We start from the raw sequence: 14,682 nt of genomic DNA, 5'->3' as shown, positions 1-14,682 counted from the left end.
TTCCCCTGTACAGCTCATGTTGAGGAAACGGGGAATCTGGATTTCTATATGGAGACAGCAAATAGGAAAATGGCTGGGGAAAGAAAAAGGACAGTCTCTTCTACCCAGTGTCCCAGTCATCATATTGTCACCATGCCAAGAAAAGTAGATGGCCCTATGGGCTAAGCTGCCTCTCAGTGAATTTGGTTGTCCATTGCCTGCAATGTCTTTTTGCCTTGGAGTGGATGTTGCCTGTGGGAGCCCCAGAAACAGCAGACACTCACAGAAGCCCTGTCTAGGATGACAGCACTCCCTCCTTGGACTCAGCCCCTGTGCTTAACATTCTTTTATTTTTTGTTTTGTTTACATAGAATATTTTGTTTTGTTTTTGACAGAGTCTCACTTTGTTTGTTTGGTTTTTTCTTTTTTTTTTTTTTTTTTTTTTTTTTTTTTTTTTTTTTTTTGGTTGTTTAAGACAGGGTTTCTCTGTGTAGCCCTGGCTGTCCTGGAACTCACTCTGTAGACCAGCCTGGCCTCGAACTCAGAAATCCGCCTGCCTCTGCCTCCCAAGTCCTGGGATTAAAGGCGTGCGTCACCAGTGCCTGGCCAGAGTCTCACTTTGTAAATCAAGCTGGTCTCCAATTTGTGGCTGACCCTCTGGTCTCTGCCTCCCGAGCACTGGGATTTTGGATGGGTGTCATCACATCCTGCCTCTTCTTGTGATTTTTATAAATGGTGACTTGACTCCCTGACAGGCTGGGGTGTGTGTGAGGAGATGGGAGACAGATCAAGGACTAGCTGTGTTTCCCTATGAGAGAAGGTGTCATACTGGGCTCCGTGAGAGATGAGGTCATACTGCTGTCCATGAGAGGTGATGTCATACTGCTGCCATTGTTCTTTTCTCTTTCCATTCCTTTAAATTTTTGAGTCAGCAAAAGTCAGCTGGATGTCCAATGTCAGCTTCAAGGCATGCGTACTGCACCACCATGAGGACCCTCTGCACCTGGATTGGAGGGAAACAGATTTTTGAGTTTCCCAGACTACCCTTAAATTCCCTATGTAGTTGAGGATGAGCTTGAGCCCCTGACCCTCCTGTCTAGACCTCCTAAGTGCTGGGATCACAGACCTGGGCCACTACATCCGGCTTACTACTGCTCCTTTGCATATCTGTCTCCACCAGGCTGTGCAGCAGCAACAGCAGGATAGGAGGAGTCTCTTTGCTTTATTTATATCGTAGAGCAGACATGTTTGGTCAGTAAATATGACATGAATAGAATTGACCTGTCTGTCTGTCTGTCTGTCTGTCTGTCTCCTATTTCCAACCTACCCAAGAACTGCATAGGGAAAGCTGGGGACATCAGAGAACAGATAAAAGCCAAGGTTTAGGCAAAGGGTTCTGAAGCTGGACCATTTTGAATAGAAACCCGGTTCTACCTCTGACCAGCTCTGTGACCTTGAACAAGTTACCTGCCCTCTCTGGGCATCGTTCCCCATCAATGAAATGAGGCTGAGACAGAGACCTACCTCAGAAGGCATTGTGAGGAAAGACGCTTGGAAGCACTGAGCCCAAAGCCTGTCACAAAGTAAATGTGTGCTGGGGGTGGGGGTGGGGGGCGAGCATGGGAAAAGACATCTCCCAGAGATTAAGGGAAGCCGGAGGAAGCAAGCACCCTGACACTACCACTTTTTGGCATTCTCGGGTTTGTTAGAGTGGGGTAGCTGAGGACGGTTCTGAATCAGGTAACCCCAGAAGGTGCCTGTTCCTCCTTCTCCCTCCTGGCAGGTCTTCAGAAGGCAAGCTTACCCACCGAGAAGCTGAGCAGCCTGGCGCTGGGCGGTGGTGAGGGGCCAGAAATAGCCCGTTTCTATTCCTGCCTTTCTGGGCTGGGTGGAAACGCTGCTTTTTGAATGTAAAGGCTGCTTCGACTTCCTGCTCATCACTAGGGCTCTTATGTAACAACCCCCCTCCCTCTCCTGCCCAGGGAGCTTCCAGAGATTTCTGCAGCCGGCTTTGCTGCACACGCAGCTGGGGGTGGGGAGAGAACACCACAGGATGGGGTGTCCTCTGAGCCTAGTGTCTCACAGATTCATATCCAGGAGAGGGCTGTACAGAGAGGGACTGAGGTCCAAGGACTGCAGCCTCTTTCAGTCTCTGCATAGCAACCTGTGATAAGAAAGAGCCTGACAGCCTGTCTAGATAGTCAGCTGCCTCCTCCCTTTACCTCCTTAAGGTACAGACTGTAGAACCTCCACCAACTCTGTATACCTCCGTTGCTTCCACTTTAAGCCTAACCTAACACAGTCTGGCTCAACTCTCTGTAGGGCTCTGAGGACGTTTATTCACGTCGCTCAGACCACAACTACCTTAGACAAGATGTACCTAGTGTCAAATTCCCTATCGTGTGTGTGTGTGTGTGTGTGTGTGTGTACGCGCACGTGTATGTGTGTGTGTTGGTGGGAATCTAACTTGGGGCATCAAACATACTAGAAAAGTTCTCTACCACTGAGCTACACCCCAGCCCATGAGGGACCCTCTCAGACTGCTATTCGATCTGCTCCAGGCCTCAGCACCACTCTGCGTGGCCCTTCCCACCTAGCCTAGGTCTCAGGGGTTTCAAAGAGGGGGTGGTTTTGCACCTCCACACCAGGATAATCCTCTCTCTCAGGAACCTGTCTTTTCCCATGACTCCCCATTTGTCCCCGACTTATTTCCCACCTCATGTGTGGCCTCTTCAGGCTTCTTCTCATCTCTCAAAGTCCTCCATGGGTGGGAGCGAAGCTGTACACAAAAGCATTCCAGGCCAAGTTGTCTAGGTTTCCGTTGGGGGCCCTCAGCCATCGGAAAGTGTGACGGGCAACCCAGACAGAACCTAAAAGAGAGTCACTTCCTGAGCCCTAGGCTAGCCACAGAAGTGGCAAACCACGACCTGAGCAGCACATGTGGGTGCTGACGCAATCTAGCTCTGTGAGGAGGAAGTGGCAATGGAAAGGGGGCTTGCTTTCCTCTGAGAGCTGCAGCTCGCCTGGCCTTAGGTTTAGTAGTCAAGACGGCCTGCTGCACCTGCTCTCCAGTGGAGACTCAGTATCCTGGTTCTCCTGGCCTCTGCCATTTGTCACCTGGCCACCAAGACCCTAGACTCTCAGGTCATTCCTGAGGATTCTTTGGGGCCCAACATCCCTGCAGGCCCATGAAGTCTGCCTTTTGATAGGCCTCAGGACATTTCTCCATCTGAGTTTGTATACACTGGAGAGTCTTCACAAACCCAAATTGTGACTTGGCTCCTTGGGAGGAACCAATTCCCCCCCCACCCGTGTCATCATCGTCCCCCTGACCCCTAATCACAGCAAACAGAAGTGTGCCACTGGCTATAGAATAGATCCACTGAGGGTGAGGATGCTCAGATGCTCCTAGCCTTGCTGCTGAGATGTTGGGCTAGCAACACAACCCTCTCTAAGAGTGCATGTCAGACCTTCTTCACTGTTCCTGGGCAGAATCTGCCTTCTAGTGGATTAAACCAAGGAGACTAGACAAGGTCAAGAGGCTTTTTTGTCTGTGAATCATGAAACCAAGTAAAGAATTAGAGTGGGCATACAGCTGGGTACAGTTTTGGCCTCTGTCTTAGCTGGAGGTTTTAGACCAATCGTGTTCCTACCCATTCCTCTTGAGGTCTTTGCTGTGTTGTCTTTCTTCCTGGGGTCCCCACTCTGACCCTGAGACTCCTTCTATGCAGAGTGGATTTTTTGTTTCTTTGAAATAGTCTTTTTTTTTTTTTCCCCTAGACAGGGTTTCTCTGTGTAGCCCTGGCTGTCCTGGAACTCACGCTCTAGACCAGGCTAGCTTCAAACTCTCGAACTCAGAAATCCGCCTGCCTCTGCCTCCCAAGTGCTGGGATTAAAGGCATTGCCACCATCGCCCGGCTGTTTGAAACAGTCTTAGTTCTGTAGCCCAGGCTGGCCTGCAACACATGGCACTCTTCCTGTCTCAGCCTCTTTTTATTACTATTGTTGTTGTTATTATTATTATTGTTTTGAGAGGGGAGAGAGAGAGAGAGAGAGAGAGAGAGAGAGAGAGAGAGAGAGAGAGAGAGAGGCAGGTTATCATTACATCATTACTTCTCTACCTCACCATTGCTATGGCTGGTCTGGAGCTCAGCGTGCAGATCAGGTTGGTCACACTCACGGAGACCTTCTTTCCTGTCTGTCTCCTCAGTGCTGGGACTAGCCATGTGCACCAGCAAACTGGCCCAAATGTTTGTTTGTTTGTTTGTTTGTTTGTTTAAATAATGGGTTCAGCTAATACTCAGAAGGATGAGCAGGGCTGGAAGATCACAAGTTTGTGGCCAGCATGGACTACACAGTGAGACCCTTCCTAAAAACGAAAAGAGAAAAGAAAAAAAATTTATTTGGTAAAATAAACCTTTCTAATACTCTGCGATCCTCTCTACTCCGGGCGTTCTCTCATGCTCCAGTGTCATTTCACCAGCTGGTTAGATGAGGGCCCTTCAGGCCACCCAACTGCCAGCTGGGCAGAGAAGACTCTCACACCCTCACTAGAAAGTACAGTCCTCCATGTTCTTCCTCTTCCAAGATCCTCCTATTGTCTGTCAATCTAACTCCTTGGAATCTCCTTCTCCTTTTAAAGTCTTGTTTTGCTTTTTCGAGACAGTGTTATGTAGCCCAGGCTGGTGACCTGAAATGGTGACAATCCTGTACCTCTGCCAGGTGCGAGTCACCAAGGTGCAAGCTCCTCTCCACACTTTTACCTCCTAAGTCCCCTGCTGCTGCTGACATTTGGTAGCTAAGAGATTGCTTTCTTCTTATTCTTAGTTTGTTTATAAAAGAATCCAGGCTTACTTTTACCTAACAGTAAGCATCTGAGAGGGGCTGGGGGGTCTCCACCACAGGCCTTACCCACAGCAGCTCCTCACAGAAGCTTGGAACTCAGTTGAGAAGGGTGCATTAATTAGAATCAATCTCTCTCTCCTCTCTCTCTCTCTCTCTCTCTCTCTCTCTCTCTCTCTCTCTCTCTCAAGCAGAGGACTAGAACCCAGGGCCTTGCGCTTGCTAGGCAAGTGCTCTACCACTGAGCTAAATCCCCAACCCCTGCTAAATCCCCAACCCAATTAGAATCTCTTGTGTTACCAATAACAGAAAAGGCTGAGACAGGAATCCGTTGACTTGTGTAAAGGAGCCCAGACTGAATCAAAAGCCAACTCTGGGTGTGGAAATCTCTCTTCTCTGATTTCCTACCACTGGCTTCATTCTCAACAGGCTCACCAATCCTGAGAGCAAAGCAGACTCCGGCATCACGTTCCATTGGCTTTGGATCTTTCTTAAGAGTTGAAGAGAAGCCGGGCAGTGGTGGCACATGCCTTTAATCCCAGCACTCGGCAGGCAGAGGCAGGTGGATTTCTGAGTTTGAGGCCAGCCTGGTCTACAGAGTGAGTTCCAGGACAGCCAGGGCTACACAGAGAAACCCTGTCTCGAAAAAACCAAAAAAAAAAAAAAAAAAAAAAAAAAAAGAGTTGAAGAGAAAGTCCCAGAAGTAATCTTCATTGGCCTGGTTTGGGTCATGTGCCCATCCTATAGTAATCACTACAAGAAACAGAATGCTTCTAGTGTAGAGGGTCCTATATGGATGGCCAGGCCTGGGTTACAGATCTACACTTAAGATTTTAGAGTGCAGTTATCTTCCCCACAACCTCAGGAGTGATGGTAGCTCCTCAGAAGGAATTGTTGGCTGAGGAATATTTCAAAAATAACAGGTGCTAGATACACAGAAGACCCACACGTGCAGATACCTCAGGTAGACTTTCACATTAGATTCATGGGACAACTTCTTTGTCTGTTCACGGGAGGAGGTGCATATGACATTAATAACTGTTCTTAATGTGACCTGGCCAGTGCCCAGTAATCGAGACAGAAACCTATGGGTTTATTTGAATGGCTTTAGCACAATTACTGGGCAATTATCCCTAAACTATTTGTACTCCCCAAGTCACCTGCCAATCAGTTGTCTGTGCTGGACCCACTCCACCAGCCACACTCTGCTTCTCCTTCCTCCTTCTCTTTCATGTGTTCCCTACCTACAGACCCCTCCCTTCTCCCCACCTCTGAAGCCCAGCCTACCTTTACTCTACCCAGTAATTGGCTGTCAGTAACTTTTATTTATCACAGTTTTAAATTGGGGAGCAACAAGTTTTAATTTTTTTTCCCAACAAAAGCTGGTGTTAGGTTCCTCTTGGGCAACCAGATCTTGGGGTACAGAAGAATTTAGCATTTGAATACATAGCATCACCAGACCAACCCCTGATGGGGAGGCACAGTACAGTTCTTTCAGAGTCCAAGAAATGATCTAAAGGTAGGTAAGACAGGACCCTTGCTGAGCTGCCTTCTCAGCTGAGCTGCCTTCCCAGTTCCATGATTCGCTCCATAAGAGCTTTCTACAGCTTAGGGGCTGGAGAGACAGACGGCTTAGTGGTTAAGAGCAAGGCTCCTCTGCGGAGAGGATCTGGGTTTGATTCCCAGCAATCACAGGAAGGCTCACAACCTTCTGTAACCACAGATTCAGGAGATCTGGTGCCTGCTTTTAGACTCCATGGGCACTGCACAGAGATGGTGCACCCACCTACACATTGGCAAAACCCTCATACCCATAAAATAATGATTTTTTTTAAAGGGATACTGATCCCGCTATTATGGCTGGCCTTTTGTGTTAGAACTGGGATGCTTCTCTCTGCACAGTTTTTTGTTGTTTTGGAATCTATTTGTTTCCTTTTCTCTTTTTCAAAAAGATGCTATCTCATATAGCCCAAGCTGACTTCAAAAGTGCCAAGTAGCCAAGGACAGCCTTGAACCTCTTACCTGAACTTCCTAAATACTGGTATTACCAACACAGGGCAGGTTCACCAAGCTCCCTATCAACTGAGTTTTCCAGCCCCATTGGGTTTTCTTGAAGGCTGAGTGAGGTTGAGTGGGCAAAAGTAACAATACCCCACCCTGTTTGTTTACTCCGTGCTTAGTGTCTGCAACACAAGCTCAGCATTTGGGAGTCACGGGTAGCAAGCAGTGTAAATTTCCATCTGAACAAACAATCCTTCAAAAGAAAACAGATAACATTAGCCTTAGTTTACAACTAGAGCAGGTGAGACACAGAAGGTTTGGTCAGAGAATCGCAGCAGAGTAGCAAAATAGGCACTCACACAGGAAGCACCTGCCCTGCCTGCCCTGCCCGGGGGGGGGGGGCGGCTATGGAAGGCACATTAATGGCTCCTAAGTTAGTAACAACCAAAGAATTTAGGATTGTGAGCTCAAATATAAGAGAACCCTGGTTCATTTCTCGATTCCTTAAGTTGTTGTTTTTAACAAAGCGAAGGTGGAGAGGGGTGTTGAGAGAGAGAGAGAGAGAGAGAGAGAGAGAGAGAGAGAGAGAGAGAGCCTAGTAACCTCCCCATTAACCCTGACGACTCTGATCTTCCTTCTTCTGTCTCTCACTCTCCTTCCACACAAGCACTAATTGCTTTCTTTTTACATAAAAAATAAAATTAAAATAACAGCACCTTCCTCGGATTCAAAGTTGGAAACAAGAGCCTTTCCTTCCGGGAATCCCTTCTCCCTTTGGGTTGCTTTGGAGATAGGGCTTCACTGCTTACGTCAGGGTCCCGGGAGACCCGAGGGATCGCTCTGCCATCAACCCCTCCCCCACGACCCCCGCCGTTCCCTGCCCTTGGCTTGGCTCTGTGAAGGAAGTGTTACCCTGAATTCTGGGCGCCTTGGCAGTGGCGGTTCCCTCGGGACTGCGGGGAAGGCCCAGGCTGCCGCGCTTGCTCAGTTCTCCCTCACTGCGTCTAAGGCTCTCCCGGCCTGGCTCCGCGCCCAGCCCAGACTACGGGAGGGGGAACGTGGAGGCGACGGAAGAGCCCGCTGCGCTTGGGGCCCCCCCATTCCAGAGACCTCCAGAGGGCAGCACCGAGCCGTAATCGCGTCCTCGGCACCGCAAGCCTGGAGTCGCCAGACTGCCCAAAGCAAAGCCCCCCTCTTTAGGACAGGGCAGAGTCCGCCCGACCAGTCGCTGGACTGGATAAAAGTCAGGACGTGCCCAACTCTCACAAGAACCAACAGCTCCTGGCGGGGACTCAGGACTGTCCTAGGGCAATCAGGGTTCCGCAATCCAGGTCCCCAAAGGTGGGTTCCTCAGCCGCAGCGCGGAGGGAATAGCCTTTCGATTCCGGGTGGCGCATTGGGAGCCCCAGGCTCTAAAACCCCAACCTACTGACTGATGGCCGAGTATGCACCCGACTGCTTGCTAGGCAGTGTCCCAAGAACCAGTAGCCAAATGTCTTGGCCTGAGTTTTCCCGGGTGACACCTGGAAAGTGACCCTGCCATTATTAGAGGCTCGGGTCAGGGCCCCGCCTCTCCTGGGCGGCCTCTGCCCCAGCCCGCCCAGCCGCTCCTCCTCTCCTCAGGCTCGCTCCCACGGTCCCCGAGGTGGGCGGGTGAGCCCAGGATGACGGCTGTAGAACCCGGGCCTGACTCGCCCTCGCCCCCGCGCCGGGCCTGGGCTTCCCCAGCCCAGCTCGCACCCGGGGGCCGTCGGAGCCGGCGCGCGCCCAGCTCTACGCGCCTGGCGCCCTCCCCACGCGGGCGTCCCCGACTCCTGCGCGCGTTCAGGCTCCCGTTTGGGAACCAAGGAGGGGGAGGGTGGGGGAATGCGCCGACCCGGAAACGCCATATAAGGAGCAGGAAGGATCCCCCGCCGGAACAGACCTTATTTGGGCAGCGCCTTTTATGGAGTGGCCCAATATGGCCCTGCCGCTTCCGGCTCTGGGAGGCGGGGCGAGCGGGGGTTGGGGCGGGGGCAAGCTGGGAACTCCAGGCGCCTGGCCCGGGAGGCCACTGCTGCCGTTCCAATACTAGGTTTTCCAGGAGTCTGAGCACTCGAGGTGCCGGAGCGGGTCGCAGGGTGGAGGTGCCCACCGCTCTTGGATGGGAGGGCTTCACGTCACTCCGGGTCCTCCCGGCCGGTCCTTCCATATTAGGGCTTCCTGCTTTCCATATATGGCCATGTACGTCACGGCGGAGGCGGGCCCGTGTTGTTCCAGACCCTTGAAATAGAGGCCGATTCGGGGAGTCGCGAGAGATCCCAGCGCGCAGAACTTGGGGAGCCGCTGCCGCGATTCGCCGCCGCCGCCGCCGTCTTCCGCCGCCGCAAGATCGGCCCCTGCCCCAGCCTCCGCGGCAGCCCTGCGTCCACCACGGGCCGCGGCCACCGCCAGCCTGGGGGCCCACCTACACTCCCCGCAGTGTGCCCCTGCATCCCGCATGTAACCCGGCCAACCCCCGGCGAGTGTGCCCTCAGTAGCTTCGGCCTCAGGCTGTGCCCACCACCCAACATCAGCTCTCCAGCTCGCTCGTCCGGGATGGCAGCGGCCAAGGCCGAGATGCAGTTGATGTCTCCGCTGCAGATCTCTGACCCGTTCGGCTCCTTTCCTCACTCACCCACCATGGACAACTACCCCAAACTGGAGGAGATGATGCTGCTGAGCAACGGGGCTCCCCAGTTCCTCGGTGCTGCCGGAACCCCAGAGGGCAGCGGCGGCAATAGCAGCAGCAGTAGCAGCAGCAGCGGGGGCGGTGGTGGGGGCGGCAGCAACAGCGGCAGCAGCGCCTTCAATCCTCAAGGGGAGCCGAGCGAACAACCCTATGAGCACCTGACCACAGGTAAGGGGTGGTCTGCGCCGAGGCTGAATCCCCCTTCGTCCCTTCGACCCTAACGTCCAGTTCTTTCCTGCACGGATCTGCATCTAGACCTTAGGGATGGGACTGGGATTTCCCTCTATTCTACACAGCTCCAGGGTCTTGTGTTAGAGGGATGTCTGGGGACACCCCCAACCCTCCATCCTTGCGAGTGCGCGGAGGACAGACCGTTTGTTTTGGATAGAGAGCTCAAGCTGCGTGGGTGGCTGGAGGGGGGGGGAGGGTTTGTTTTGATGAGCAGGGTTGCCCCCTCCCCCGCGCGCGCGGGGCTGCCGCCTTGCTTGCAGCTTGTTCCCAAGGAAGGGCTGAAATCTGTGAGCAGGGATGACCCGCCGCCCAGGGTAGGGGGCGCGCATTAGCTGTGGCCACTAGGGTGCTGGCGGGATTCCCTCGCCCGCGCAGCCTCGCTGCGGAGCGCTCCCGGAGCCGCAGTAGAGGGGGGATTCTCTGTTTGCGTCAGCTGTTGAAATGGGCTCTGCCACTGGAGCAGGTCCAGGAACATTGCAATCTGCTGCTATCAATTATTAACCACATCCAGAGTCAGTGGTAGCCGGGCGACCTCTTGCCTGGCCGCTTCGGTTCTCATCGTCCAGTGATTGCTGTCCAGTAACCAGGCCTCTCTGTTCTCTTTCCTACCAGAGTCCTTTTCTGACATCGCTCTGAATAATGAGAAGGCGATGGTGGAGACGAGTTATCCCAGCCAAACTACTCGGTTGCCTCCCATCACCTATACTGGCCGCTTCTCCCTGGAGCCTGCACCCAACAGTGGCAACACGTTGTGGCCTGAACCCCTTTTCAGCCTAGTTAGTGGCCTCGTGAGCATGACCAACCCTCCGACCTCTTCATCCTCAGCGCCTTCTCCAGCTGCTTCATCGTCTTCCTCTGCCTCCCAGAGCCCACCCCTGAGCTGTGCCGTGCCATCCAACGACAGCAGTCCCATTTACTCAGCTGCGCCCACTTTTCCTACTCCCAACGCTGACATTTTTCCTGAGCCCCAAAGCCAGGCCTTTCCCGGCTCGGCAGGCACAGCCTTGCAGTACCCGCCTCCTGCCTACCCTGCCACCAAGGGTGGTTTCCAGGTTCCCATGATCCCTGACTATCTGTTTCCACAACAACAGGGAGACCTGAGCCTGGGCACCCCAGACCAGAAGCCCTTCCAGGGTCTGGAGAACCGTACCCAGCAGCCTTCGCTTACTCCACTATCCACTATTAAAGCCTTCGCTACTCAGTCGGGCTCCCAAGACTTAAAGGCCCTTAATACCACCTACCAGTCCCAACTCATCAAACCCAGCCGCATGCGCAAGTACCCCAACCGGCCCAGCAAGACACCCCCCCATGAACGGCCGTATGCTTGCCCTGTCGAGTCCTGCGACCGCCGCTTTTCTCGCTCGGACGAGCTTACCCGCCACATCCGCATCCACACAGGCCAGAAACCCTTCCAGTGTCGAATCTGCATGCGTAACTTCAGTCGTAGTGACCACCTTACCACCCACATCCGCACCCACACAGGCGAGAAGCCTTTTGCCTGTGACATTTGTGGAAGAAAGTTTGCCAGGAGTGATGAACGCAAGAGGCATACCAAAATCCACTTAAGACAGAAGGACAAGAAAGCAGACAAAAGTGTCGTGGCCTCTTCGGCTGCCTCTTCTCTCTCTTCCTACCCGTCCCCAGTGGCTACCTCCTACCCATCCCCTGCCACCACCTCATTTCCATCTCCTGTGCCCACCTCTTACTCCTCTCCCGGCTCCTCTACCTACCCTTCTCCTGCGCACAGTGGCTTCCCGTCGCCCTCGGTGGCCACCACCTATGCCTCGGTTCCACCTGCTTTCCCCACCCAGGTTAGCAGCTTCCCGTCCGCAGGTGGCAGCAACTCCTTCAGCACCTCATCGGGGCTTTCAGACATGACAGCAACCTTTTCTCCCAGGACAATTGAAATTTGCTAAAGGGAATAGGAAAGCAAGGGGAGGGGGCACGAAAGACTTAAAGGACAGGAAGGAAGAGATGTCCGTCAGAGCCCGCCTCTTAGGTCAGATGGAAGATCTTGGAGCCAAGGCCTTCTAGTCACGAGTAGAAGGTCCGTTGGCCATTAGCCCTTTCACTTACCATCCCCGCCTCCCCGGTCCTGTTCCCTTTGACTTCAGCTGCCTGAAACAGCCTTGTCCCAGTTCTTCTCCTCTATCCAAAGGACTTGATTTGCATGGTATTGGATAAATCGTTTCAGTATCCTCTCCATCATATGCCTGGCCCTTGCTCCCTTCAGCGCTAGACCATCAAGTTGGCAAAAATGGGTGTGGGCCCTCAGAACCCTGCCCTGTATCTTTGTACAGCGTCTGCCATGGATTTTGTTTTCCTTGGGGTATTCTTGATGTGAAGATAATTTGCATACTCTATTGTATTATTTGGAGTTAAATCCTCACTTTGGGGGAGGGGGGAGCAAAGCCAAGCAAACCAATGGTGATCCTCTATTTTGTGATGATTCTGCTGTGACATTAGGTTTGAAGCTTTTTTTTTTTTGAAGCAGCAGTCCTAGGTATTAACTGCAGCATGTGTCAGAGTGTTGTTCCGTTACTTTTGTAAATACTGCTCGACTGTAACTCTCACATGTGACAAAGTATGGTTTGTTTGGTGGGGTTTTTTGTTTTTGTTTTATTTTTGAAAAAAAATTTTACCCGTCCCTTTGGTTTCAAAAGTTTCACGTCTTGGTGCCTTTTGTGTGACACGCCTTGCCGATGGCTTGACATGTGCAATTGTGAGGGACATGCTCACCTCTAGCCTTAAGGGGGTAGGAGTGATGTTTTGGGGGAGGCTTTGAGAGCAAAATGAGGAAGAGGGCTGAGCTGAGCTTTGGTTCTCCAGAATGTAAGAAGAAAAAAAATTTAAAACAAAAATCTGAACTCTCAAAAGTCTATTTTTTTAACTGAAAATGTAAATTTATACATATATTCAGGAGTTGGAGTGTTGTAGTTACCTACTGAGTAGGCGGCAATTTTTGTATGTTCTGAACATGAAGTTCATTATTTTGTGGTTTTATTTTACTTTGTACTTGTGTTTGCTTAAACAAAGTGACTTGTTTGGCTTATAAACACATTGAATGCGCTTTACTGCCCATGGGATATGTGGTGTGTATCCTTCAGAAAAATTAAAAGGAAAATAAAGAAACTGTAACTGGCTGTTACTCCTGGGTAGGGGGCGGGCTGTGCAGTAGCCATTCCTACCTAAAAGGGGAGTGGGATGGGGTATGGAGTGTTTTTCAGCCTGGGTCCTTACAAATGTGTGTTGGTTCTGGGAACTGATCGTACACATACTAAGCATGCCTTCCTCTTCATACCAGGCCTGGGCCTACCCTTGTCCTGCTTCAGGCTAGTCAACTATAGCTTTGTGTTGATGAGTTGGAGCCAGAGGCCATGTGGCCAGAGGCTGTAGCCAGTCCAACCCCTTATCTCTACCCAGGATTGGAGAAATCTGCTCTCTGCCAGATGTGCTTGTGGGAGATAAGAGGTAGACAACACAGGCTTTGGGAAACAGAAGGCTAAGGCTGACTCAACTTCTCCCCCCTTGCATGTCCCCAGCAACTTAGAAACAAGGGCTAGTTGTCTAGCCAAGAATCCTTCCAGGAAGGAAAGCTCACCCCTCTGCCAGTTGGAATGACCATTCTTGGCAGCTTCCTGGGAGACAGGGCAGAGTGGGTAGGAGGGTGGCAAAGTGTTCCCGATGGGTTCGAGGTGCACAGTATAAGGTTCTCTTGACCCTGGTGCCTAAGGGTCTACTCACTGCTGGAGTGATCTTTGCAGGTATGTGAGCATCTGTCTCCTCAGTGAGAGCCTTTGACCTGGCCATGACAGAGCAAGAACACTTCCTGTTCCAGGATTACAGATGGTTGGAGAGATGGAGATGTTGAGCCAAAAATGACAACACAATGGTATGTCACACAAGGGCAGGCATGTGGCTCGATCTCGGAAGCACACAGACGGTTGTCCAATCCAGCTGGGGCCTTAGAGAAAGTGAAAAAAATCAGAGAAGCCTAAGTAGGGGGTGGACCTCAGTGGCTGTGTGACGCTGAGATAGGGAAGGTGACGGCCAGTAGCTTGGTGTGTTGCTAGAATGGAGTATTGCACAAGTGCTTCCTACTGCCCTAATGTGTCTTAAGTCTTCTGTGAACTGATCAGATACCCACAACCTGTGGGCTGATGGTACAGTGAATTTGGTAGGCTGGGATTCTCAAGGCTTGGCTCCCTATTCACCTTTGACCCCAGACATCAGAGTATCCCTTCTACCCAGCATGGTCATCAGAAACTGAATAGAGTTGGGGTAAATTCACCTCCACCTACCCCTTTTCCTGTGAGGGCCCTTCAGGTTCTCAACTCTTTTTTTTTAAAGATTTATTTATTTATTTTTTATGTATTTGAGTATACTGTCGCTGTTTTCAGACACACAAGAAGAAGGCATCAGATCCCATTACAGATAGTTGTGAGCCACCATGTGGTTTCTGGGAATTGAACTCAGGACCTCTGGAAGAGTAGTCAGTGCTCTTAACCACTGAGCCATCTCTCCAGCCCCGGTTCTCAACTCTTGCCTCCTCTGTCTTGGGAAATTCCAGTAGTCCCTGGGCATCAGCCTAGTTCTTTCGAATTCTATACCTTCCCTGCCCTTTCCCATGACTCCAGATTCCTCAGCCCTGAGCAGGGGAACCAGGTACCTTCTTTAGACAAGGGCACATCCCTGCCAACCTCCTGGCAAAACTGCCAAGTCCCCATAGGACATTTGTGTTGGCAGACCTCTTCCTAGCCCCGCCTATCCTTCTCCATCTCCCTCTGTGCTCAGGAGCACAAGTCTGTGCCTGCTATGCATTCCTTAGCCTTCCTCACCCCAAATTCCCAAGAAACAAAGTGGAACGGAAGTCCCAATTGGGTAGGAAGGAAGAAGCAAAGACAGTTCCTTTACAGTGC

The 14,682-nt window shown here is 51.7% G+C and overlaps 1 protein-coding gene and 1 long non-coding RNA gene across 2 annotated transcripts; one reads left to right on the top strand and one right to left on the bottom strand.

Moving 5' to 3' along the window:
* Positions 1-502: 502 nt before the first annotated feature.
* LOC114617234 lies at positions 503-7,816 on the bottom strand. Its single transcript, XR_003710753.1, has 3 exons — positions 7,735-7,816; positions 2,696-2,849; positions 503-982 (listed from the first exon to the last, which is right to left on the bottom strand). It is a non-coding gene; the product is annotated as an uncharacterized LOC114617234 (long non-coding RNA).
* A 1,304-nt stretch (positions 7,817-9,120) lies between these two features.
* Egr1 (early growth response 1) lies at positions 9,121-12,906 on the top strand. Its single transcript, XM_028762718.1, has 2 exons — positions 9,121-9,700; positions 10,376-12,906. The coding sequence occupies exons 1-2, from the start codon at positions 9,400-9,402 to the stop codon at positions 11,677-11,679; spliced, it is 1,605 nt and encodes a 534-aa protein (XP_028618551.1). The 5' UTR covers positions 9,121-9,399; the 3' UTR covers positions 11,680-12,906.
* The last annotated feature ends 1,776 nt before the right edge of the window (positions 12,907-14,682 follow it).

This window comes from Grammomys surdaster, unplaced genomic scaffold, assembly GCF_004785775.1.
Source record: "Grammomys surdaster isolate TR1022 unplaced genomic scaffold, NIH_TR_1.0 135, whole genome shotgun sequence".
NCBI lineage: Eukaryota > Metazoa > Chordata > Mammalia > Rodentia > Muridae > Grammomys > Grammomys surdaster.
Note: the sequence above shows the minus strand (reverse complement) of the source record. Positions and strands in the feature narration are given on the sequence as shown.